The sequence below is a fragment of the Bufo gargarizans genome, chromosome 1 (assembly GCF_014858855.1).
Source record: "Bufo gargarizans isolate SCDJY-AF-19 chromosome 1, ASM1485885v1, whole genome shotgun sequence".
In the NCBI taxonomy this organism is placed as follows: Eukaryota; Metazoa; Chordata; class Amphibia; order Anura; family Bufonidae; genus Bufo; species Bufo gargarizans.
In genome coordinates, this window is record NC_058080.1 from 549,459,559 (window position 1) to 549,485,811 (window position 26,253).

Consider the following 26,253-nt stretch of genomic DNA (forward strand, 5'->3'; position numbering starts at 1 on the left):
ATATAATCGAGTCACTCACCCCTTCTCTGGTCGCAGTGAAGACCTGACTGATACAGTTAAGGCACATTTACACTTTCTGAGGAGCAGCCGATTGTTGGGAAGGAAGCGCTCCTTCCTGACAGTCGGCTGCTCTTTAATTGGGGGTGAAGCACTGCATTTACATGTAGCTATCACATCCACAGTATGAGTGATCACTACTGTTATCGCTTGTCCCAATACAGAATCACTGTTCCTGGGCAGCAGAGTGCTCTTTAGACCGCGCGATTGGCTGCCTGGGAACAATGAGTGAGGTTTCCGCACCTCCGATCATCTCACCATTTTGTTCATTCATTGGGTGATCTGCGGCACCTTTTGGACGGGCAGATTATTGGGAACAAGTGTTCGTAGGATTATTGGGAACAAGTGTTGTCTTGGTAAAAGTCCAAAGGAAGAGGTAGTTAAACAGCCAGTAGAATACATAATGTGACTTAAAAATTATATCCAGAAAACCATCCACCTGTTTTTATTAAAAATACATAGAATATTTACATATAATTGTTAGTGTGAAATTATTTTTAATGGAAGTGTCCCTTTAAGTCAAATGCAGATGCACCAAACACTATGGTAAAAGTAGAGTTCCCCCAAAGAAAGATATTCTCTACTTATAGCGTGTGCAATATAAATTGGAGTGGCTGTCTGCCGATGGGTCAACAGGAATGGTTCCCTTATTTACTAAAGGGGAAATCACTCTTGTAGAGAGATTCTGATAATGGGTGTCATAAGATGTTGTTCCTCTTCGTGCAATTCTGTACTATATAAACATAGGTTAACCAGAAGTGAACATAAAATTTAAAGTCTTGATTTGGCGTTGACTAGTGGAACCCCCTATGTGGATTAGTATTGACTGTGGAAATCCACTTACCATTAAATTCTTAATAATTTATAATAATTAACGTAATAACTTAATTAGCATTACATCTGCATATTCTTTGAGTAGCAATACTACTATTCTTCATGTGGTAAAGGAGACTGAATATGTAATAAACCTTAAAAACTGGTATGTTCAAAGAGTAAAAAGAGAGACAACGTATCCAAACTGCAGGATCATATTTGTAGAAAATAAAAAATAAAGGGGACCAAAAGATTGCTGCTCATGGTTAAACATTTTTCTTTCCACCATTTATATATATAGATATATTTATATATATACTTTTGTGCACTCCTAAGATTCTACGCTCTTGTATACAGATTTCAATGAGAACACTGCACAAGTTTAAAGCACAAAGGGTTCACAGGAAAATAAATTAGGTCCATTTGCTGGCCTGATTGAGGCAACAATTAGAGGTGGAAGCTACCTGCCACCTTTCCAATAATGAAGGCAAGGGAAGATGTAGCTTTAGTTCTTTTACTGCCCACTCCATCAGAACCACCAACTGATCTTGATGCATTTTGGTTCTTCCAGTGTTCCAAGTCAACAAGTGCCCTTGATATTTTTTTTGAAAGTGGTGGAGGGAGTTTGATGGCCAGGGTTTGGGGGGGTTAGAAGGGCAGAATTTGAAGATATAGTAGAATTCCCTCTTCCAGGACCCGCCTCACACTGATTGCATAGTAAGATGACGAGGTGTAAATAATGAAGCTGCGAGTGTGATCCTTGAAATCCGTGCATTCTGTTCATGTGTGGTTGTCACAAAGTCTGCGGTGGATCCAATTCATATGAGGCGTTGTAACATAGCAAATGAATATATACAATCCTGCAAAAATCTTTGAATTTTTTTTCTTTCCATAAAAACTGCAAAGGTAACACTAAAATTTATGATAAAATAAGGCAAAAAAGCAACTGTTTTGTACATTAATCTTATTATTTTAATAATAGATCTGTGATTTCTGTTCAAAATCATACGAAGATTGTTGATCTGTTAGCTGTAGAATAAACCATAGTAATTTATTATGACCCTTCAGTGCTGGAGGTGCTTTCAACAGATAGGTATAAATATGCAATGCTGTGTTTTAAGAACACCTCCTGTAATGAAGGGGGGAAACCCCTTGTGTAATTTAATGGAAAGAACAGATTTACTTATTTTTTTCCCTCACCGGAGGCAAAATGCAACTAATATAAAATTAAAGAATTTTTTTTGTATGTTTTTTTTCACTTCAGAGGAGACTAGGAACACCGTAGCGAAAAACAAAATACTGTAAAAACTACAAAAATCCATTTAAAAAGTCCCTCCCCTTGCTAAACCCGTCCCACAAGCTACTGAGCCTCCCAAGTCAAAAAAAAGAGTCACATGACCAGAGACCTTTAGAGTGGAACTCTAGGTTTCCAGGTTGGAACATTTATCACCCCTGAACTGTCCACCCTGGCTAAATGGAAAAAAAAAAAGTGTGCTTAGCCTACAAATATACATTTACAAAAACAGGAGAAGAAAAGAGAAGGTTTTGAGCAGTGCATTTTTCGTAAAAGATTTTATATACAAGTTTAAAATTCATGGTATTTGATTCCTGTGGGTCCTTATTTGTTTCCTTTCCTAAGGAGCAGACTATCGGGCCTCAACCTCTTTAGGGTTTCTGGAGGGTGAGAAGTCCCGTGTTTCTGAACTTGTGAGGGGATTAGTCCTTCGGGGAGAGGCGGGTCTTGTGTTACTGGCAGGCACCAAGGGTGGAGGTGCGCTTAGTGCTGCTGTGGGTGGGGTCCGGTTAAGGATCCCATTGTGCATGGCGCTTGAAGGACTCAGTCTAGGATAGGGTACACTGCTCAAATGAGGCATAAAGGAGGGCATATGTGCCAAATGGCTCTCTAGTGGAGAGGAGTGAATATGGTGCATACGTGCCCTTTCTATCTCTTCCCTTAGGTGCATCCGCTCTCGCTCATCTGCATGACGCAACCGTTCTTGTTCTCTCCTTGCCTCCAAGAGCTGTTCATGACTGTAATCATGAGGCTCACGATCACGATATGATCTTTCATGGTCATAGAAGCTGGCGGCAGCAGCTGCTGGGTATCTGTGCATGCTGTCAGCACGTAAGTGAAAGTCCATTCTCCGCTGCAAGTCCAGAGTGCGGTAAGCATCACGTAATGGATCTCTCACAGGGTCCCAGGCAAAACCTGCATGTTGAAGCCTCTCTCGGCCAGGAAGGGGACTCATACCCATAAGTGGGGTCATTACCCTACTGCGTTCTAGCATATTCAAGTTGTTCATTTGGTGGACACTACCCATTGGGATAGACATAGAGGCTGCCATTGAATGGTGCAAAGATAAACCATGGATGGAAGTTGGAGGGTGAGGAGGCTGATGTTCTATTGTCCTCACAGGATGTGGAGGTTCTGAGCCTACTACTAACACATCTGAATCCTCCTTGCGTTCCTCCTTCACCTTGACATCACTTTTTATTTTCTGGAGATCTGCTTGCAGCTCAGGCTTCCGTTCAGTGTCCTTGCCCAAGCTGCTTAGTTTTAAGCTTTCACTTAGGACTGGTTTACCATATGGTGATACTGACTGTATGACTGGTTTGCTGCCATCTTCAATCGTCCTTTTGTCATGAATTGAGGGTTCCTTTACAGGTGAACGACTCTCCTTGACCTTGTGCTCTGTGGATGGAACTTCTCGTAGCCGATCTATACTATCTCTATCAATATCTTTGGATCTGTCCCCTAGAGGGCCTTGTCTCAGGGAATCACTGGGTGTCTGGCTATTGCTGCGGATGAGGTTACTTATTTGGTGGCTGACTGGGGCAGATGCTGGAGAAGATCTATTAGAATGATGTCTGCTCTTATCCAAGATGTCCCTAAGTAGAAAAAAAAAAAAAAGACAGGATGCTTAATACAAATCAAGCAAATTAACATTTGCATCAAGTATCTAGTAAATAAAAGTATAAATTATTACACATTATCAGCACAATGACACTCAAATCAACCCTCTTCAGCTACTTTCACACTAACATTTTCAATTCCGCTATTGAGATCCATCATAGGATCTCAATAGCGGGAGAAAACTCTTCAGGTTTGTCCCCATTCATTGTCAATGGGGACAAAACTGATCTGAACGAAACAAAATGCACCAAAATGCATTCTGTTCTGTTTGGTTGCGCTCCCATTGCAGACTCATCGCAATGTGGCGCGGAGCAATACATACAATGTAAGTCAATGGGGACGGACACGTTTTCACAACATAAAACAGATCCGGCCCCCATTGACTTTCAATGCTGTTCATGACGGATCTGTAATGGCTATATACGAGAATACAACAGGATCCGTTCATGACGGATGCATGCAGTTGTATTATTGTAACTGAAGCGTTTTTGCAAATACAGGACAGATCCGCAAAAAACGCTAGCGTGAAAGTAGCCTTAGGCTCACTTTGGTGGGTACAACAACCACACAGCATGGATACAATGCAGACTATCTGCAGTTTAGTACAGTGGCAATAAAGTGTATGAGAATCTATATATGGACAATATCCATTAGACAAATATATACCGTCCAAAAACACTGCCACAATAAACTGTTTGGCCATTTGTATACATTTTTTATTTTTCATGCGTGAGCTCCGCATGATTTATACCTGGGTCAATAATTAATGTATAATTAGTGGATAACAATCTGATGCATTTACATTTTTTTTTTTTATGAAGGTTATATTAATAACATACAGGTGATTTGTTGAGCAGCCAGTCTCAATACATTTTCCAAAGGAGCTCGGAAAAATGAAAGGTGGATTCTAACTGGTTGCTATGGGCAGCTAACCCAGTTTTCCTATACACAAGTTTTGATAAATCTCCCTCAATATTTCAGATTTTTAGTAAAAGAATACTGGAAGTTAGTCTGCAGCTGGTGGTGATTTGTAGGGCAATATTGTACATGGCCGAAGGAGCATTCTATATATTTGGTTATGCAATATGTGACCAGACGTGAAAAACATTGTTTCATGAAATCAGGCTACTTTCACACCTGCTTTTTTTCTTGCTGGATATGTCATGGATCATCAATAAAGCTTCCGTTGTCTGCATCCATTATGATCCGGTTGTATTCTCTACAATTGCCTTAACGGATCAGTCTCTAAAACCACTGTAAGTCAACGGGGTGTCAGAGAAAATTGATCTGTCACCATTGACTAACATTGAGGGTCATGATGGATCAGTCTTGCTCCGCATCCCAGGACGCATTTGAGAATGCTGCTTGCACCATTTTTGTGTGAGTCATTGCAACGCAATGAAACGGTTCTTGTGCACTCCATTCCCTTCAATTCAGTTTTGTCCTCATTGACAATGAATCGGGACAAAATTTAAGTGTTTTCCTATGACTGATCTCAATAGCGGAACAGGGAAAGCGCAGATGTTAAAGTAGCCTAAACTGTATCTTACCATTTGCAATTAAAAATTACAGTGTGAAGGAAGCTTCAATCAAAATGAAATAAAAGCCCATTGCACTGGAGGTGGGACTAGGGGGTTTAATAACTTCATATATGTATAACAGGACTGGAAACAATAAATGGACGATTTGCAGGCAACTACCTTTCTTTGTCTCTTTCATCCTTTGTTAGAGATATTTCCCTCTTGTCTTCCCTGTCTCTCTCATGGCTGTTCACAGACGAGCTCCGCTCCGTCTCTCCAACCTTAGACCACTGGGGTGGTGTTGGAAACGATGGTGGAGTCCGATGTAGCCGGTTCCATGGTTCATGGGGGCTGGTGAAGCCCTGGAGAGTTGGACTTTCTTTGTGAGTGAATAAGCTGTTGTGAGCTGTTGAAGTATGGAAATATGAACTTAGTTATGTTTGAGAAAAGAAAATAACTTAAAACAGCGTGGACTAAAAGCAGCAGTGCCAGTGAAATTGCTCTGCTGGAAATCAAATAAAAGTGCTCAAACGTGTAATTCCAATAATTGTAATACGATGTCTAAAAGCTTTTAAGATCCAGAAGACAGGTACAGTATGAGCAGTGCATGTGTGCCTTTACACAGCCCACGTGAGCTTTTTAAGGTATTGTGCTCATGCAGGGAAGAAACAAAGGAGTTGCGGAGATAAATTTTAGTGGTGGACATAATATGCCCTTGCATGAAATTTCTTTTCCTAGATAATGATAAGTAATAGGCACTGCTGCTTTCAGCGTCACTTTTAATTTTCCCGGCACTGCTTAGCAGGTGATGTTCACAGAGAGTTACATATACCCTGTATATTGAAATGGGCACAATAAAGATCAGCACCAATACTTCTCTGTCTGCACTACTATGCAAATCACAAGCACAGCACCACTGCCACCAAAGCACATTTAGAACTGCCTTGCAGTACTTCAGCGGATATGCATATGAAAGGCGCCCGAGTGACCCAGAAATGATTACTCCTCATCTACCCTGGGACAGCAGGTGACCAATCAAAATGCAAGGATTTATACTGACGTACCCAGTCTACTTTACGATTGACTGCAAAACTCTGAGCCAGTACTTACTTAGAGCATGACTGGCTAATCCTCCAAAGGCATTGCTGCCTAAGTTCCCAAGGCCGCTGAAGCTGCTTGACCTGCTAAATGGATCTGGAAAGGCAAACAGGGATTGAAGAGGCGTTTATCCAAGAGCACTAGAGAATGAAACGCGCTCCTGACCCTCTCACTATGTCCTATCTGGAGCGTTTGGGCTTAGTACGGTTTTTATGAGTCTCCTATAAATGCTGTCTGTTCATTTAGCAGCAGTAGCTGGACAACCAAAGGAAGGATGTGATTGTGCTACTTAAATTTAAGGGAGGGGACAGGTCAAAAGCAGTTATGTACAAATTCTGAGAGCAAATTAACAGCCTTGAATATAGGTGAACGTACAATATTTCTTTGTGTCAAGTACTTTGGGCATCTCTTTGGGGATGATTGGGTCAGTGGGACACCAATATAACTGTACAGTGAAATGTCGGTGCTGTAGACTGAAACAGCACCTTCTGACAGAACAAACGTCAGAGTAACTGCTCCTACTGTGCCAACACTGAAGTGAAGAAGGATCCAAAGTCAATACAACCTCCACAAAACTAATATTGGATTATGGCAAAAAACAAGGGGATCCGCTCACTTCTGTTTCCCTCAGGACAGGTGCTCCAATCCAAAAATGAGTCACCCCTCAAAATGGTAAGTAAATATGTAAAAAGGAAGGATTGGTCACTCTTATATGGAAATATAGGGTATTTGTTTTATTAATATTACTAATATAAGTTAAAATGCAAAAACAATAATATAAAATACATAAGATAGAACAATCTCCTATATCTATTCTCTATTTGTAATGTATATAACAAAGACGATAATAATTTCAATGCTGGACAGAAAACAGTGTCACAGTGTCTCCACCTGGATTTGATAGTCTGTTGTGTGGAAGACAAATTGATACAAATATTCGCCCAGTGATTTGGATACAGTTTCAGTTGAATAAATGAATCAGCTGTATAATGGTAGAGAATGAGTCTCTAATATTTGTGTCAAAGTCCATATATATGAACGTAATCCCACTCGTTGTTTCTGCTCCTTTTCTTGATGTTATAGTATATGGCACTAATAGTCCATGCAAAATGCTTTGAAACACAGTGAGTATAGACGAATTGGCCGCTATAGGCCGATGTTGCACCGTATGCGTCTGCTGACTGATGTACTATATTTATAAGAATTATCGCTGTATGTACAATTTCAGTCTTCACAGACAATGTATTTGATCGGTGTTAACTGGATAACATAAGAGCCTAGACAAAATAGAACAAGAAATTATATCCAAAAAAACTAAAAAACATAAATATACTGCCAAATCTGATGAGAGGAGACCCAATAGGGAAGAACAAGTAAGAGAGAATCATCAGCCTAAACATAATGAGATTAGAGAGTCTAGACGGTATGATATACCGACACAATAGGTTTGAGACCCTGGCTGATCATTCTTTTTTAGATCAAACCCCCCCCCCCACCATTCCCCTCGGTTAAAACCAAAACAATCTCAACCAATAGATCAAGGGAGGACAACCCCTTATACATACAGAGCACCTTACAATTTGAGACACAGGGCTCAAGAGGTACAGAGAAACCAAACACGGTCAAAAACAGATTCAGGGAGACACGGATTATGGACACTAGACTCCCCGGACAATTACAATCCAGAGAACATACGAGAAACACATCACAGGGAAAATTATTATCAAAAAAGAGGAAGACACGGCGATCAAAGAGGAAGAGGGGAACACAGGGATCACTATTAAACACTATTGACAATAATATTATCAATTTAAGTGGAATAAATCTTACTACCACCAAGGTCACAGTTTTAAATAAAGGTTTAAAATTTGCACCATCACTCTCTTTGGACAAATTTAACACGTATATAGGCATTCAAAAATTCATTCGGAAAATTTGCCTAAAAAAATACTTTATTAAAAATCCACCTATGATGGAATATCAAACACAAGATTCCTATATCCACACACAATTAAAAAATAAGTCAAAAAAATTCCCGAGATCTGAGATTGGACCAGAAATGGCCACATTTCAGAAAAATGTGGAGGCAGATTTGGAAAAACTAAAAATAAGAAATGTACACAAAAACAACCTCACAAATGGGGAGATAAAAGCAATAAGGGAATTACAGAAAAATGAAAAAATAGTTGTCCGCCCAGCCGATAAGGGAGGGGCAATTGTGATTTGGGGAGAGGAGCAATACAATAAGGAATGCTTGAGACAGTTGGCGGATCAAACAACCTATATCCCTCTGAAAAAGGACCCGACTGAGGATTTCAGACGGGTACTTTCAGAATATTGTAAAAAAGGTTTAGAACAGAAGATTCTAACACAATCGGAATATAATTTTATTTTAGACATGCCGGGTAGGTTACCAATTTTCTACTGCCTACCAAAGGTCCACAAAAATGTTGTGGACCCACCGGGCCGCCCGATTATTTCGGGAATTGGATCCCTCACAGTGAACCTATCTCAGTATATAGATACCCTACTCCAGCCTGAGGTGAGGAAGATCAGATCTTATATACGTGACACCACTGAGATTGTAGGGCTCTTGGAGGGCCTGGACGCCCAGGACCATTGGATAATGGGTACCCTGGACGTCCAGTCCCTCTATACCATTATTGATCATAATCAGGGTATCTCAGCTTTGAGGGAACAATTATCTAAGGGTACGACGTGGGAAGAGAACCAAATAGAATACATGTTGGAGGGTGTTAACCACATCCTACATCATAATTATTTCCTCTTCTCTGATCAATTTTACCTGCAGAGGAGGGGAACCGCCATGGGGACCAGGTTTGCCCCCAGCTATGCCAATTTATTTTTGGCTCAGTGGGAGATAAATAACATCGACCCGATCCTGGGGGCAGACCTGGTCCTGTGGCGGCGATATATAGACGATGTCATCTTTATTTGGGGTGGAACACAAGAAAATTTGAACAAATTCGTTGAGGAGATCAATGATAATGAAAACAACTTAAAGTTCACCTCCAACATTGGGAGTGAGAGTGGAATTTTTGGATATCGAGATCATACGAAAAAACAACAAATATGTATGTAACACTTTCCATAAACCCACGGCCAGGAATGGCTATATTCCTTTCTCAAGCTGCCACCTACCAAGGTGGCTAATCAACGTCCCATTCGGGCAGTTCCGCCGTCTTAAGCGCAACTGCACGGAAGAGGACAAGTTTGAGGAGGAAGCCATAAGTATGAGCAAACAGTTCAAGGAAAAGAACTACCCAGATACAATTATTAATGAGGCCCTTGTCAAAGTAAAAGAGTTGGACAGGAAAACCTTCTTTGAACCAACACAAAAATGTAAAAAAGAAAATAATTCTGAGTTTAGAATCATTTTACCATACAACACTCAGGCCAAACAAATAGAATCCATTATAAAATCCCATTGGCATCATCTACATAGGGACAAAACTATAGGGATGCTCCTACCACCAATCCCCAAAATCATATATTCAAGAGCCCCCAATTTGGGAATCCAAATAGCTTCTTCAGTAAAAGAAAGAAAGAAAAAAGGCCAAGTAACCAACTGGCTCCAACAGAAGGGCTTTTACAGATGTGGTAGTTGTTTGGGATGTAGGAAGACCAAATTCCCAAGGAAAACAACCACAGCCACCTCCACACAAAACTCACACACTATGACCATCAAGCACTTTCTCACATGCAACTCCACCAATGTTATCTACCTAATCCAGTGTCCATGTCAGAGACAATATATTGGGCGGACCAAACGTACCTTGAAGGTTAGGATAGCGGAACACCTTAATAATATCTCTAAAGGGTATGAAAAACACTCGCTGTCCAAGCACTTCAAGGACGTACATCAACAAAACCCTAAGGGTCTGTCTTTCATGGCACTGGAAAGGGTGGAGAAACATTGGCGAGGAGGCAACCAAATTGAGAGACTATCAAGAGCGGAATCTAGAAAAATCTATGAATTTGGTAGTCTCTTACCTAGAGGCCTAAATGCGGAGTTAGAAATTTTTGGGTTTATATAGAATGTGGGTGGTCCGTGTGGGTGTCGATGTAGAGTCGTTGTCAGGCTGTTTTTCCCAGCACCACGACTCTCCCTCTACCCCACACGTGCCACCCCTTTATCATCTTATCACTTCTTCTACTACTACTACATCTATTACTATATACACCGCACAATAGGAGATAGCATATATATAACATCTTTGAATAATATTGGACACTTGGGAAGTGAAAGAGGAGAAAGGGCGCATCAAATTTGTAGAAAACGCAGCAAAACCGCATCTGCGTTTTTTGTAATAAGGTGCGTTTTTTGGAAGTGAAGTGTTTTTTAATGAAAAGAAGATCTAAATGAAGGATGAACAAACCCTCTAAAAAAGCTTTGGAATAAGACTTGAGTATGTTTGGTATTATCTATTTATATTTTTACATACTTTTAAAGTGTATTTTTATCATATGTTTAAAATTAAGAAATGAAATATCAATATTTGATATGATATCCTATATCTGTAGACCAAAATGTTAGGTACAAATATGACAATGACTTAGATCGAGATATGAAAACAATGCATTAAAATATTAAAAAATGCTACATTGACCCTGAATGAAACACTCCAGAGTCCAGTCCGGACCTTGGTGATAACCAACATCAGTATAAATTACGAGGTTTTACAAGATGGGAGTATGCTACTGAGGAAGGGGACAGTGTTTCCCCGAAACGCGTCTAGCGTCACACCTTTGGACGAATACCCCATCTTCTACCAAGTGCACTATAAAGAAAAAGAAACTCTTGGATCCATTGTTGAAATCATCGCAATACGTCATTTACCAGCGCTGAGAGAGAAGGACTTTGCATATCCGGTTCAAATTTCCCGCGGAGAACACGTGGGACGCGAGCAGCACTACAGCCGGGACGCCGGCTGATCCAGCTAAGCAGGGTCTCGCATTCAAGCCCTTACCTCTATCCGACGGCTTCAACTAAGGTAAGCCCACTATCCCAGTGGGTATAACATCCAGTTAACACCGATCAAATACATTGTCTGTGAAGACTGAAATTGTACATACAGCGATAATTCTTATAAATATAGTACATCAGTCAGCAGACGCATACGGTGCAACATCGGCCTATAGCGGCCAATTCGTCTATACTCACTGTGTTTCAAAGCATTTTGCATGGACTATTAGTGCCATATACTATAACATCAAGAAAAGGAGCAGAAACAACGAGTGGGATTACGTTCATATATATGGACTTTGACACAAATATTAGAGACTCATTCTCTACCATTATACAGCTGATTCATTTATTCAACTGAAACTGTATCCAAATCACTGGGCGAATATTTGTATCAATTTGTCTTCCACACAACAGACTATCAAATCCAGGTGGAGACACTGTGACACTGTTTTCTGTCCAGCATTGAAATTATTATCGTCTTTGTTATATACATTACAAATAGAGAATAGATATAGGAGATTGTTCTATCTTATGTATTTTATATTATTGTTTTTGCATTTTAACTTATATTAGTAATATTAATAAAAACAAATACCCTATATTTCCATATAAGAGTGACCAATCCTTCCTTTTTACATAATATTGGATTATACAATGACAGGCATTTAAAACAAGTATGTGAACTGGAAGTATGAGATTTCACATAACAGGGACTACAAAGCTGAAGGGTGTCTTTTGCAACTCCTGCTTCTAGTTCCCTGAGGATCTCACATACCTTCCTTCCATCAACTATACCACCATACTGACAGTACAGGCACAAATTTAGTAAAAGTGAGGAGTGGTTGTTACTTACACTTACCAGCCAGGTGACTTGGGGGTAGAAAACTGCTGTGATGTGGTGAAGGCCCAAATCCTGCGGCTCCAGGGTGTGCTGGACCTGGACATAGACAAAATGAGTCTGTATCAGTATTGCCAACAATTAGGGCATCTGCACACCGTGTGGATTATGTGCAGGTTTTACCTCGCAGATTCTCACAGCACAATACAGCACCAGCAAATTGTAAGATTTCACAAATCACATGTACACACTTTTTTTTTTTTTTTTCGTTCTCTGCAGAATGGTTTGTGCGATTTATTTTATTTTTTTGCAAGAGTGAGATCTGTGGCAAAACCGCATCACATCCGCACTAGTGCTGATTTTCTGTTTGTAAACCTGCCCCCGTGTTCAGGTAGGTTATGTACAATGATTGATTCATTGAACAGCAGAAAACAACTGCCAACCATAAAAGTCCTAGTCATAGTCTTAAAACCAACGCACACATTTTAACCCCAGGCTATAGACATTTTACTACATACATCCAAATGACTAAAGGACTCTTCGTAACCTGCCCTTTTCTAGAACATTTATAATGCAAAAAAGAAGATCTAGTTAAACCACACACAATGGGGGAAATCAAAACTGGTGCAAAGCAAAAACAGTTTTAGCTGCCCACAGCAACCGATCAGATTCCACTTTTCATTGTACAGAGTCCCTTTGAAAAATAAAAGGTGGACTCTAGTTGCTTGGGGCAACTAAGCCCATTTCCTTTACACCAGTTTTGATAACTGTCCCAATATTTTGTAGGGCTAGCTCAGCTGAATGTAATTATGCCTTTCACTTAGCGATCCACTGTTTCATTGTTACAGACATTCATACGGACAATTGTTGTGGAACCGGTTTGCCGTTGGGCCAAACCCTAAGGGAGTTATTCTGGTGCATCCCTGGTATTCATCCATTAACCCCCTATACAGGGATGCAGACTTCGCTGCGGGTTAGCGACCAGACCGCTACCTCCTGGGATGGTCCCGCTGAATTTGGCAGCTGAGAACTGGGGTCAGGAATACTGGCGAAAACACCAGAGACACCGGCATGGCACCTGGAATGGACTTAAGGAACAAGGACATCGTTCAGATGTAGTGGACAGTAGCGGTCAGAACATCTTTGTGGAAGAAAGCAAGACGCTCACACTGTTGCAAAAGGACAGCGTTCAGAGAACCGGCAGAACGAATGTAAGTCATGAAAGATATGAAGGTTGTTAAACCAGGGCAGGTTAAAGTACTCAAGAGACGTCCACCAAACAGGCACAGTACTCAGGACTATATAGTTGAACGGATTTAGAGACCGACAGGAAAGGAAAACTTAACCCTCGCATTACAGTCAGGCATACACAAGCGAATAGCCATACTGAGAGATTGCCATAAATATGTACCACAAGTGGATGGTACAATGTGAACCGCCATTGTAACTTTTATTCTGGAGAAAAATTACTTTTAATCCACATGTAAATGAGCAGAAGTGCACCATGGGTGTACTCAAGCACCTCAGTTCACCCTGGCTCCTCCTGCTTCCTCAACCAGCCCCTCCCTCGCCTTCTTAAATGACAGGCGAGATGACTATACAGGAACCAGGCCCTGTCAATTAAGGAGAGGGAGGGGCTGGCAGAGGACATAGAAGGAGTAAGAGTGCATAGAGTGGCTTGGGTCCGCCCCCAGAGCACTTAACTGCTCATTTGCATATGTACTACAGATTGCTTAGTGAAAGGGATTATGACATTCGGCGGAGCTAGCCCTACAAGGCTCTGGGCCTGGTTTATCAGTGAATTTCCTGGTAAAACACTCCCTCTAAACTTGTCTTGCAAGACTAATAAGGATCATTATATTTTCATTTAAAAACAGTCATTTTCATTCCTGGCTTTTGAAAAAGGTGACTGTTAATATTTAGGTGTCATCCCTCCACTTCGGACAGTACCAGGAACTGTTCATCTCTGTCTTGGAAATGATTTCTTCTAGGTCAAGGACAAGCTGCTCTACAAAGTCAAACTGAGCTGGTAAAGGCTTTAAACAACCATTTTCCACTTCAGAGAGCAGTGTTTGCACCAGAAACTGGCTATTCTGTTCCCTGAAGATTTCAGACTGTTAATAATGGGGATTTGCTCAGTGCAGGGAGCGCTTCCAAGAGCTGTTCACTCAAAGCTTGTGGGAAAAAATATATAAAATAAGCCTTCTCCAAGTGAAGATGGCAGCAGAGCCCTTAGAGCTGTCTTGTGCTTATTAAATGGAACAATTCTCAAGCGGCTGCACATCCATCTTACAGACGGCGAGTCTGGAGATAGATGGCGCACCCGTGAGTAACAAGGGAGCTCAGCCAGAGCAATGGTTCATGCGGTGACATTCCTGTCTGATAAGGAGAGAAGGATGACACAGATACGGTGTGGAAGGCATTTTATTTATTCCCTGATTGATGTGGCAACGCCTCGGCTCTGCTATCTAAATTGGGAGCCTGGCGTTTACTACCTGTAGTCTGCCAATTTTGCTTTCAATAGAATTTAAAAAACTGTGAATATCAAATGGTTGTTGGGAAAATGATGTCCCTTTTAAGCTGCAATTTTTCTCCAGTAGCCGACATTAATAAAGCGTATATCTATATGGTATTTTCCCAGAGTCTCCCAGACAAAGCCAGGCATTTGGGCTTCCATTGTGCAGGGAGCAGGCAGGTGGCACACTCTGAATGTTTAATGAATATGTGACATTACACTCTTGGTGGGATCTTCCTTGTGGTGATGTAGTTGTAATGATAAATCATACACCGTGCCTTCAGCTAGACACCTACCACTGTCCAGGACACCTAACTACTGTAAGTACGTCCTCTACTGATGACCACAGAAGTGAATCCTTCAGCTTGGCAGGAACTGTTCTGGCTTAGGATGCTTTCACACAGGGGCGAAGCTTTAGGGGTAGCGGCTGCTTTGGGCCCCAAACCCAGAAGTTGCCCACCCAGGAGTAGAACTGAAAGATTTTATTCTAAGGGTCCCCTCAACAGTATTATACAATGACATAATATACAGTGAAAGTATAGACAGTGACATGGCATAACGTATATACACTTGTAATTCAAAAATTTGTTGTGGTGCCCAGTCATTTCTAGTTACGCCACTGCTTTCACATTAGCATTTTTATGCATTTTAAGTGGTGTTTTTTGTGTTGGTCTTCTTTTCAGAAACCAAGCATGCAGTAGTGCTTGGTGTTTTTACAATGCCTTCACTATAGCGGAAAACAGCATGAGAAAAAAAAAAAAAAAAAAAAAAAAAACACTAGTGGGCAAACACTCTGCCTGAAAAAATACCACAAAAACATGACAATTATTCTAGTTTTAGTGAAATTCATGTGTAAGGTTCTGCCTCCTGGAGACCATCAGTAAGGCCTCATGCACACGACTGTGCCGTTTTTTGCAGTCCGCAAAAAATGGAAGCCGTCCGTGTTGCCTTGCACAATTTGCGGAACGGGAGCCGACAATATAAATGCCTATTCTTGTCCGCAAAGCGCGGACAAGAATAGGACAGGTTAAATTTTTTTTAAATGGGGCCACGGAACGGAGCCACGGATGCGGACAGCACATGAAGTGCTGTCCGCATCTTTTGAGGCCCCATTAAAGTGAATGGGTACGCATCCGAGCAGCCAAAACGGCGGCTCGGATGCGGATCCAAACAACGGTCGTGTGCATGAGGCCTAAGTAGGTGAACAGTGGATGGCAGATATTCCTTCTGTAAAAACCCAGGACTTTTTAGCGGATACTCATTAACACATGAATTAAAAGATTTGCTTGCATCTGGATTGGGTACAGCTGCCTTGCAAAACAAAAGAGACTGCACAAGCTGTACAGCAGAAATACATGATTAATAAATACAGTACATATCAACATACACATTATCACAAAAAACAGGAGACATTTTGCTGTTATGGTGCCCCCGCTGTTCTTTGGGTTACCTCTCAACATGACTACTTAAAGAGGTCACCGCCGGGACTCGAGAACGGAGCAGACCAAAGTGGTGGCTGGAGGACTCTGGCCACCTCCAATTGCTCTACCGATAGAAGTGAATGGGACCGCACAGCGCATGACCGGCCACAGCTCCCATCCACCTCTATGGGCCTGACGGAAATAGCCGTGCCAGCGGTGGCCCCATGGAAATAAATGGAGGGTGGCTGCAGGTCATCCTCCAACACTTTCGGGGTTCCGTTTAAGCGATATACCGCCATTGTCTCAGATGAAACATCCCCTTTAATGGACCTCTTATCAAAACTGACTAATAGTACAACTGTATTTGTTACCAATAGCAACCAATCACAGCACAGCTTTCACTTCTTAACATGCTCAGGAAAAATAAAAGCTAGGTTCTGATTGGTTGCTAGGGGCAACAGACACTTGTATTGCTAGTTAGTTTTAATAACTGAGGCCCAAAGTGCTTAGTGCTACTGAGAAGCAGCTTCTGGGACACAGATTCTTATTGGCTAGTCTGTAAAATTGCAAGAAAGACCCAGGATTGGTTGAAATGGAATGTCACATATTCATGTCAATAAAGGAAAGTTTTTGCATTGGAGTTTCTGCAACCTGCTTCAAATTATGCAAAGTAAGGGTTCAGCTACATGGGTGTTGCACAAATCTTTTTGTAATGATAGTCAATGGTGTCGTTATGCGACATGCTGCGACTTCAACAGTTGCAAAAAATCCATTCAAGTTGCAGCATGTCGCATTACGACACCATTGACTATCATTACAAAAAAAAAGTTGCGCGACTTTTGTGCTACAAAAAGTCAATGTGTAGCTGGACCCTTAATCTTCTGAACAAGGATATCTTGTCACTGGGCACATCAACGCACGGTGGCTCAGTGGTTAGCACTGGTGCCTTGCAGCGCTGGGGTCCTAGGTTCGAATCTGACCAAGGGCAACATCTGCATGGAGTTTGTATGTTCTCCCCGTGTTTGCGTGGGTTTCCTCCGGGTACTCCGGTTTCCTCCCACACTCCAAAGACATACTGATCGGGAACTTAGATTGTGAGCCCCATTGGGGACAGTTGGATGATAATGTCTGTAAAGCGCTGCGGAATTAGTAGCGCTATATAAGTGTGTATAATAAATAAATAAATAAATTTTATGCATGGACACGGGGGAGGGGGAGCTACTAATCTAGTGAAGTATAGTATGTAATGGAAATTCCTGGACGCAGAAGCAATTAAGAAATAAAAAGATTATTCCAAGTGAGAAACTATTTTTTGCATGATCTGGGACAGCCATTTTAATGACGGATGGAGCTTACATTTTATTTTCAAGCAATCTATTTTTAAAGCGCCAGACCATGTAATATGTCACTTCTCAACTTACCAGTGCTGGAAAACAAAGGTCTTGTTAAATCATGAGGATAAGGAAACCCTGGAAACACCCCAGGGGCAGGTGGTCTGCTGAACAAATCAAGCTTGCCACAAATGTCCAGCTTATGGGGATCCATCTGCATCTGCTACAAAAAACAGACGGCACAAGAGATCAATGCATTATTCAAATAGATCATACCTGAACAGGCTCTATATCAGTGCTATATTAGCGTCGACCAGGTCAATGTCTGAACATCAAGGCGATTCAGAAACATTCAACTGTTTTTAACCTTTACAAGTATCACAGAAAGAAATGGTTCTGTGAAACAACCATATTAACTCTGCTTTACTTGCAAAGAAATTTGATTAATGAAAAAGGCCAAGAACAGTTCAATCACTTTCCACATCCTTGCCTTCTCTTACCTCTTAGTTTAATCACCTAAGGGTCCATTCACACATCCGCAATTCTGTTTCGCATTTTGCGGAACGGAATTGCAGACGCATTCATTGCGGACAAGATTAGGCATATTCTATTATAGTGCCAGCGATGTGCGGTCCGCAAAATGCACATTGCCGGTTTCCGTGTTTTGCAGATCTGTGGAACCGCAAAACACATACGGATGTGTGAATGGACCCTAAAACCAGTGTAAGATAGGAGATTTTTATGTTGCAACTAGTATAACCATTGTTGCTCCCAGTATTTCAGTCTCCGCTGCAGATTTATCATACTTATGACAGTATATTAATATACTGTATAGACACTTGCAATAATATTGGAAACATTGGAAATTTTTGTAGATTTTACAAATGTATATGCCCTTGGAAAATTATTTGACCCAGAGATACTTTGATTAACACCTCTGGCTCTGTCAGACTCAATTCTCTCAATGGGTTTGTGAAAAGGTTACTGATCCACGGAAGCGGTATTAAATACGTATGCTTCATTTCAAAGCAGGCCTAGAGCACTGGGGCACCATCCCCCACCAATGACCTGAACTACACCAATAAGGTCTGAGGCTTTGCTCCCTCATTATTTGGGTTATTCGCTGTGGGCCATCTATTATAATTAGATTTGTTGCGCAGTGCAGCAACAATTCTGCACAGTACAAGACTAACTGTACAGCCCAAATGAAAAACCAACAGAAAAGCACTAAATATCCATCTAATTTAAGGATTAGGTCAAGAATTGGCCCTAAAAGCAACCTGTACACAAAATTCATTAGCAAGAACAAATAATGCCACTTGAGGTTTTTTGCCACCATAAAGTCTCTTGCTGTAAGGTGTCACAATTTTATGCCGCTGTTCACTTCTAAACTACCATAAAAATGATGGCCCTACAATATATGTGTTAGCACCATGATGTTCATCAAAGTAGTGACCATAACCATAATGAGAATGAAGGGTTTTCTTTGAGTAGTTCTAGATCTGCAGAAATTTGTGTTTTTGTGAAATATTTTACACTACTGTATGTTCCCATTGTTACCCTCAATACTATGAATAAAGGATAATTTCTAGCTTCATATAACTTTACCCACTAAAGCAATTTAAAATGCTAAAATAAAATAATGCAGCCCCATGATGTAAAGCTACATAATAATAGAATCACATAAATACAGTAACTCTATTGTATATTCTTAGTATGGGAAACATTTGTAGTTTATCTGTTAGTCAACTGCAAGTTGCTGTTAGCAGTAGAACCGCAGTTTTCCATATGGGAGTAGACTCTAGACTACAGGTGACATCTTTTGTATTAAAGTGCACTGCTTTAAAGTGCATCTCTCACAGTGATCAACCCTATTAAACCAGGCATACTGTCTGGTAGGGTTGACCATGGTGACTAAAATAAAACCCTTCCTCTCTGCTATCAGTATTAACACTGCAGATAATTGCTTGTTTTTAGATATGTGCAAGTTAGATGCATGAAGCTGGCCTAGCTCCTTGGAGCACCGCTTCACTTCCTTCTCTCCCCCTTGCCACTCCCCCGACAGGGCCTGGCATCCTCACTGTTTCCCTTACTGGCCCTGAAATCTTGCGCCTGTGCAGTGAAGATTCCAGGGCGGGGACAACCACATGAGAGTCTCACTGTAATGATGCATGTGCAAGATTTCAGGACCAGGTATAGGGGCAGGGAGGATGCCTGTCCCTGTAAATCTCACTGGGAGGGAGAATGGCAAGGAGGAGAGGTAATGCTCCAAGGGGCTAGGCCAGACCCACAGTGCTCCAAGGACCTCATCTGCATATAACTAAAAATACGAAATTCCTGGAGGATTTTTCTCTGTGGAAGAGATGTGGTGCGACCTTTTTACAAATCACATTTACATGAAGTGTTACATAGTTTAGATCAATTTCACAATATCTTAACTATGCTAGGGATTCATTTTTCACTTTCTCCAACTACAAAACTAGGAAGGGGTTGGTTTTGTTCTCCTCATGCCGTACTGGATTATATTGCACGGAAAGTGGCGGTTAAGTGGGCTATATACAATGTGTATAAATAACTTATGAGAATATTTAAAAGTGTTCCATTTAACTGTTAAGGATAAATGGGAAAGGGATCTTGGAATCATATCTGAGGGTCAATGGGACAAAATTTTTACACCTTAGATCAGGGATGTCAAACTCGTGGCTGTTGCAAAACTACAACTCCCATCATGCCTGGGCATACTACAGCTATCAGGGAATGATGGGAGTTGTAGATTTGCAAAATCTGGAGGGCCATGAGTTTGACATCCATGCCTTAGATTATCGTTAGGTGAGGGTAGGTGTATGTCTCAGATATATTTCCTACAAAGGTTTTATAAGACACTGATGTTTTGAATTGGTATTAGAGCAGACTTTTGTTGTCCTGTAAGTGGTATGGCAGACGCACATGTAATCCATATGTTCTGGGATTGTGGTAGGCTGGGCTCCTTCTGGAAAGGCATTTTCGACATTATTCAAAGAGTATATGAAAGCGCTCCTGCCGTGGAACTAAAATGTTGCCAGTTAGGAACTCTAGGCTTGGCTAATGTGAGTGGGGGTACACTTCAGGGCGTTCAAAGAATTTTATACCAGGCTCAGAGGGGTATAAAACGAAGTGAATTATTCTAAGTCCACCTACCATTCTAAGAATTTCTTTCTAGAATAAATGAAACAATCCGGCTAAGAATGGGGTGTATTTAAAGAGAAACTGTACCGCTAAGTTAATCAATTTGAGGCACATGGTTGGATATGCCAGGTTTGCAAACTGAAGCTTTATTAGAATTTAGAACTATGGCTTGCATAGACGGAGGGCCTACTAATACCAAGAAGATTTATATTCAGTGAAAAATAATCAGTGATGCCTTGTGCTGTTTCAAGAAAAAGATATTATCTATGTTGAGAATCAACTACGTTCCTCGTTTCTTTTTGGCTCACATTTGTATAATCATTTTTGCAGGAACATGAGCAGTTGAGAGGATTCTTACTTTTCCCTTTTTCTTTGATATTTTTGTATACATACTGAACAGCAGTATGACTTGGCCATCTCCTCCTACTTTTGCTAAGGTGTGGACAAGCGACGTGTGTGTTGGGACTTTGTTGTAAGTGTAAAAAATGTTTATTTCAAAAATTATCAGAAAAAAATAAATAAAATATTATATTATATATATATATATATATATATATATATATATATATATATATAATTTCCTTGCAAAGGTAATAACCAATTACATAGAAAAAAGGGCTTGTTTTAGCCACCATGATCTTCCATACTAAACAATATGTTTAGTTTAATAGCGTTCATTAAGGTGACAGATGCTCTGTAAAGGGGTTGGCCACTTGACCATATTATCCAAATGTTCTGCAACAGTGTTATAAGGCACTTACTAATAAATTGCTTTTAGGAGATCAGCGTATGTGTTCTCCTTTGTTAAACCTTGTCCCTTGATTGTACAGTTTTCTCCAGACAGCAGGATCGGTTCCTAAACGAGGCAGATGATGAAAGGGCACATGACCCAAGATGTCCACCAGCAGGCTCCAAAGAAAAACATTTCACATGGCGCTGTGCATGTGCTAGTTTCTCATGCTATGGGCAGGGTTATTCGATGGAGTCTGCCGATGGATGTTTTGGGTCATGTGCCCCTCCACCAGCCCTATTTAGGACCAGATTACCAATCAGTTTGTACAAACAAGGGGCGGTGTTTATAAATAAGACATTGGTACTGATCTCATTAAAATATGCCTTATAATGCACTTTTGTAAAAATAATCTCAAATGCAAATAACATATTTCTTATCATTATTTTCCAAAGGGAAAATAAAAAATTCTGATGCAGCAAATATCAACATATGTTGATTAATCTTAATGGGATTGTGCCACTAATAAAAATGTTTCACTTTCCCCAAATACCACTATTTATAAAAAAATGCCAAGTTATTAGCTGACCACTGCACCAGGTGGCATATCGGTTTTGACATCCAGTTTCTGTAGATTACAAGGCTCTAATGCAGGATGTAATGTAAGACACACAAACGTTGTTGGTAAGAACAAGGAGTGTGGTTAGTGTCACATGTCCTGCTGATGTCAGGACACCTCTCACTGCCCTAACACATGATGGGACAGCAGACACATGACAAACCAGGAAATAGGATTCAAGCATGGGAGATAGAAGAAAATGGCAAATAAGATAAATTAGAAAAAATAAAAATAAAATAAAAATCCAAGGGGGAATGGGAGCTAGAGTAATTGATCAAAATATACACTTTAGAGCGAAAATTAGTTTATGGCACAACCCCTTTAAACATCCTGCTACTTTAGTTTACAGTTTTACTGTATAGTTGAGCTGAAATGTCTCAATTGCAACAAACCTATGTTCTGCTCTCACAGACTTCCTCAACATTTGGACTCTAGATAACTGGTGCTGTGTGCTACACTAACAGTGCATAATTTTTAAGTCTGCTTTAAGCTTTCTCCATAAATCTCCACAGATTTGTTTGAAAAGCATAATACACGAATGACAATTGTAGTATTCTGAGTTTGCTTTCAAGCATTAGGATTAAATTGATGAGGGTCTTAAGAAGGGTTCGCCATCAAGAACAACCTCAGATGCACAAATTCTAACAAATGGCATTTACCTTCATTTTCTGTTGATGGTGGTAGATTTGCCACGCTATCTGGACATGTACTGCACACCACTTGCCTGGTTTCTGCAAAAGCAAAGAAAACGCAAGTGAGTACGGGAAAGGCTTTGTGCCAAAAATCGTTCATGGGGGCCACAAGATAACTTTAACAGAATCAAAATTAGATTCAAACTTGAATTTTTCAGTTTAGTAAATGCCTTATTATCTGCTCCATTACATATTTTGGTATATTTGCCATTGATCTAATTGTTGAGTAGGTCCGGGGACTGACTCTCTACCGCTGTGTACAGTGCTGATAGACAACCTCTCTCAGAAGAAAAATGGTTACTTGTCATAGGTAGGCCAGTGTCAACTATGTCTAGGTATATTTAAAATGGCAGAGGTAAGAGAAGGAGAGTGCAGTTTTGTTTCTTTAATAAAAATACTAATAGTATTAGATTAATATTAAGTGTAATAGAATAGATACACTTACTCTTACAGATGTCCTGTATGGGTCTGTTACCTGCAAAGAGACCGATAGGTTAGTCTTGATACTGAGACATATAAAGAATTGCTAAACCAATATTTCTGTAGCACAGCACATGCAAATTATCAGCATGTGATTTTCACAAATTGGTAAAGCCTGTAAATACACCACCCAAGATACTGATCTAATACCACGCTCACAGTCAGTACTTGACCCTCATATTTAAGGCCCAACCGTGCCCATATTGTGGCCAGCAAACAGCGGGTCCGCAATAAGCGGGCACCAGCCGTGTGCTCCCCGCATCACAGATGTGGATCCATTCACTTGAACAGGTCCGCAATCTGGAACGTCAGTGCATAATGGAGGCACGGAACCCCACTGAAGCACTACGGAGTGCTTCAGTGGGGTTTCGGTACGTGACTCTGCACCACAAAATAGTAGTGCATTCACTATTTTGCGGTGCGGACAGACCACAGACCCATTCAAGCTGATTGGGTCTGGATCCGTCTGCGGAATCCGAACAGATGTTGCGCAATGCACGGAATGGCCAATCAACGGCCGTGTGCATGAGGCCTAATGCTGATATTTTAAAGCGGGATAACCTAATAATCTGGTCTTATATATAACAAAATGATTTCATGGTCATCTTCCAGCCCGACATAAAAGTGAACCACATTTACGACATGTTAATGTGATAACGTCACTTGATATCTGAAGAAAATGTAGCAGATAAATAAAATCATCATCAAGGCAAATTACATGATAAAAATGTGTCCATAGGGCCCTATGTACCTAGCACATAAAAGAATGGCATACAATGTTTTTTTTTAACAATGAAAGTTAATAGTTAACGTATGTCATTGTTCACATAGATTTAAAAAAAAAAAAAAAAAAAAAAAAAAATGAAACACTAACCACCACAAAACAGTAACTGCAAGAATTGCGTTTCAGATTACGCAAATTCAACTGTAAAATTAAACTACTGAAATGTAAGGTAAATTCATATTTGGCACAATGATTATACAATGCTGTACAAACCCCAGGGTTCTTCTGTAGGAGTGTCGGATGCACTGCTCCAGGTCTACTTGTGACATCAATGGTGTTTGAGGTCTGCTGTGGGCGAAGGAAGAAAAAACAAAACCGCAAATTTGATAATTTTGCAAATATGAAGAATCATTATTAAATAAGTTAGATTTTTTTTTAAATATTATATAAAAGTTTGTGATTTGTACAAAACAGACAGTGTGCTGATATGGAGATATGCAGATATACAACCTTCCTCAGCACCACTTAAAACAAAGCAGTGAAATACACACACCTTAGGCTGAAAAGCTCCCTGAAGAGAACTAAAGGGTCCTGAATGTGGAAGCATTGTGGGCATTCCAGGCATTGGAGAAGAATATGATGGAAAGAACTGCGACAAGAACAGAGAATTATTTTTTATTAATATGTGCAACAAGGAAAACGGCAAAAGAATATAATGTGCATCATGATTTGAAGCTCAGCAAATAGGCAAGCAAGCAAATGGCAGGCTCTCTAAAACCATACTTTCAACCACTGTGCTAATATTTCAAAGTTCCCTCAGTGATTTTGGCTATGAATTACTATTAAAGCTCACTACTCAGAGTGAGAAGATCATGGCCAAAGGATTATTAAAAACCGCTATTGCCTGAAAACAATAATGCAATGCAGTCTGCAGGCAGCATGTTATAGAGCAGGAAAAGCTGAGCAGACTGATCTGCAGGTCAGTGGTGGCCATGCTTGCACATTGTAGGAAGAAGCACAGCACTATGCGCAGTCCCGGCCACCAGGGAGGCCAGCGCTTTTTCTTACAGTGTGCAAGCATGGCCACCGTTATTGGATTGCAGGCGACAGGCCCTCTTTAAACTCTATTGCGAATTGATAACATTCGCTACAAAGTGATTTTTTTTGTATTAAGTTTTTCGCATTGCATTTTTTCCAAACGTAGAATGTTTTACGTATGGTGTCTTTTTTAGGCATTTTTCTCCCATAGAAATCTCTATGGGAATTGAAAAAACACCTGCATTAGGCCGAATGCACACGGCCGTGAGCGGTCTGTGGCATCCCGGCCTGGCATCCTGCTGACAGCAGGAGCGCACGGCGTCATTGGTTGCTATGACGCCGTGCACATCATGCCGCCGCTGCACTACAGTAATACACTCGTATAATCTATGAGTGTGTTTAAAAAAAATAATAATAGCTAACAAAAAATTGTGCAAAGGTGGCTTTAGACCAGAAGTGGTAGTACTATGTATTTATAGTACTATGTATTTGTAATATGTACCTACATAAATATAAATGTTTTTAAAAACACCTAGTAAACGTTAAAAAAAAAGTCCATGTCAAAGTTAAAATCTAGCAAACAAAAATCTATAGCAATGTGCATAACCTTCGGCCATGTCCGTTTTAGTAAATACTTGCAAAATGACAATTATGGAGCATCTTTTCTTAGACCTCTGTGTTGTGCTGCTCCTTTGCCATTTCTCTTAAAAACTAATGAATAATTTGACAACAGGGTGCTAGCAAATGGGGATTTATCCTTTCACACTAATACTGTCCAAGTCCAGAAAACTAGACAAACCCTTTAATAGTTGTGCACTTTGATTTACAATTTTTGCTTGTCAGGCAACCCCTTTAAAGAGGACCCAAAGGCACTACTGATGTAGTTAATACTTGCATTCTAATGCATTTTACAAATAAGAAAAAATTGGCAACTGAGCATCACCAATCTTCTTAAATGGGTGAGTCTCTAGTCAGCACTGACTGGACAGTGTCAGTATATAGCAGACATGTGCTTCATAAACAAAAAAACGGAAAGGTTAAGCAAAATAAAGCAGATCTTGAGGGTCACACATTCTTTGCGACAAGATTGTTCTGGGCAATCAATTTAAGTGCAGATTGTGATGGATCAAATTACCAGTTTATTCACTTAAAAGGTTCTGCAGTTTGTTTAAACCGATTATCTAGCCTCTGGATAGATCGGCAGCATCTGATTGGTGGGGGTCCGACACTCGGGACCCCCGCCGATCAGCTGTTTGAGAAGGCAGCGGCGCTCCAGCAGCGCCGCGGCCTTCTCACAGTTTACCGCTG

At 40.6% G+C, this 26,253-nt stretch overlaps 1 protein-coding gene across 16 annotated transcripts in view; it reads right to left on the reverse strand.

The window, feature by feature from the left end:
* Positions 1-407: 407 nt before the first annotated feature.
* The window catches only part of FBRSL1 (fibrosin like 1), a 545,433-nt gene continuing 519,587 nt past the window's right edge, over positions 408-26,253 (reverse strand). For 7 of the 16 annotated variants that reach the window (XM_044275600.1, XM_044275608.1, XM_044275603.1 and 4 more), the window contains 9 exons: positions 24,461-24,556; positions 24,181-24,255; positions 23,149-23,178; positions 22,671-22,742; positions 17,588-17,720; positions 12,246-12,329; positions 6,415-6,498; positions 5,485-5,710; positions 409-3,759 (listed from right to left, as the gene is read on the reverse strand). In XM_044275600.1, coding sequence (XP_044131535.1) covers positions 2,517-3,759; positions 5,485-5,710; positions 6,415-6,498; positions 12,246-12,329; positions 17,588-17,720; positions 22,671-22,742; positions 23,149-23,178; positions 24,181-24,255; positions 24,461-24,556 — 2,043 coding nt within the window. In that variant the 3' untranslated portion in view covers positions 409-2,516. Of the gene's footprint in view, positions 3,760-5,484; positions 5,711-6,414; positions 6,499-12,245; positions 12,330-17,587; positions 17,721-22,670; positions 22,743-23,148; positions 23,179-24,180; positions 24,256-24,460; positions 24,557-26,253 lie in introns of all 16 variants that reach the window. The other 9 variants (XM_044275607.1, XM_044275605.1, XM_044275616.1 and 6 more) reach the window with 9 other exon arrangements.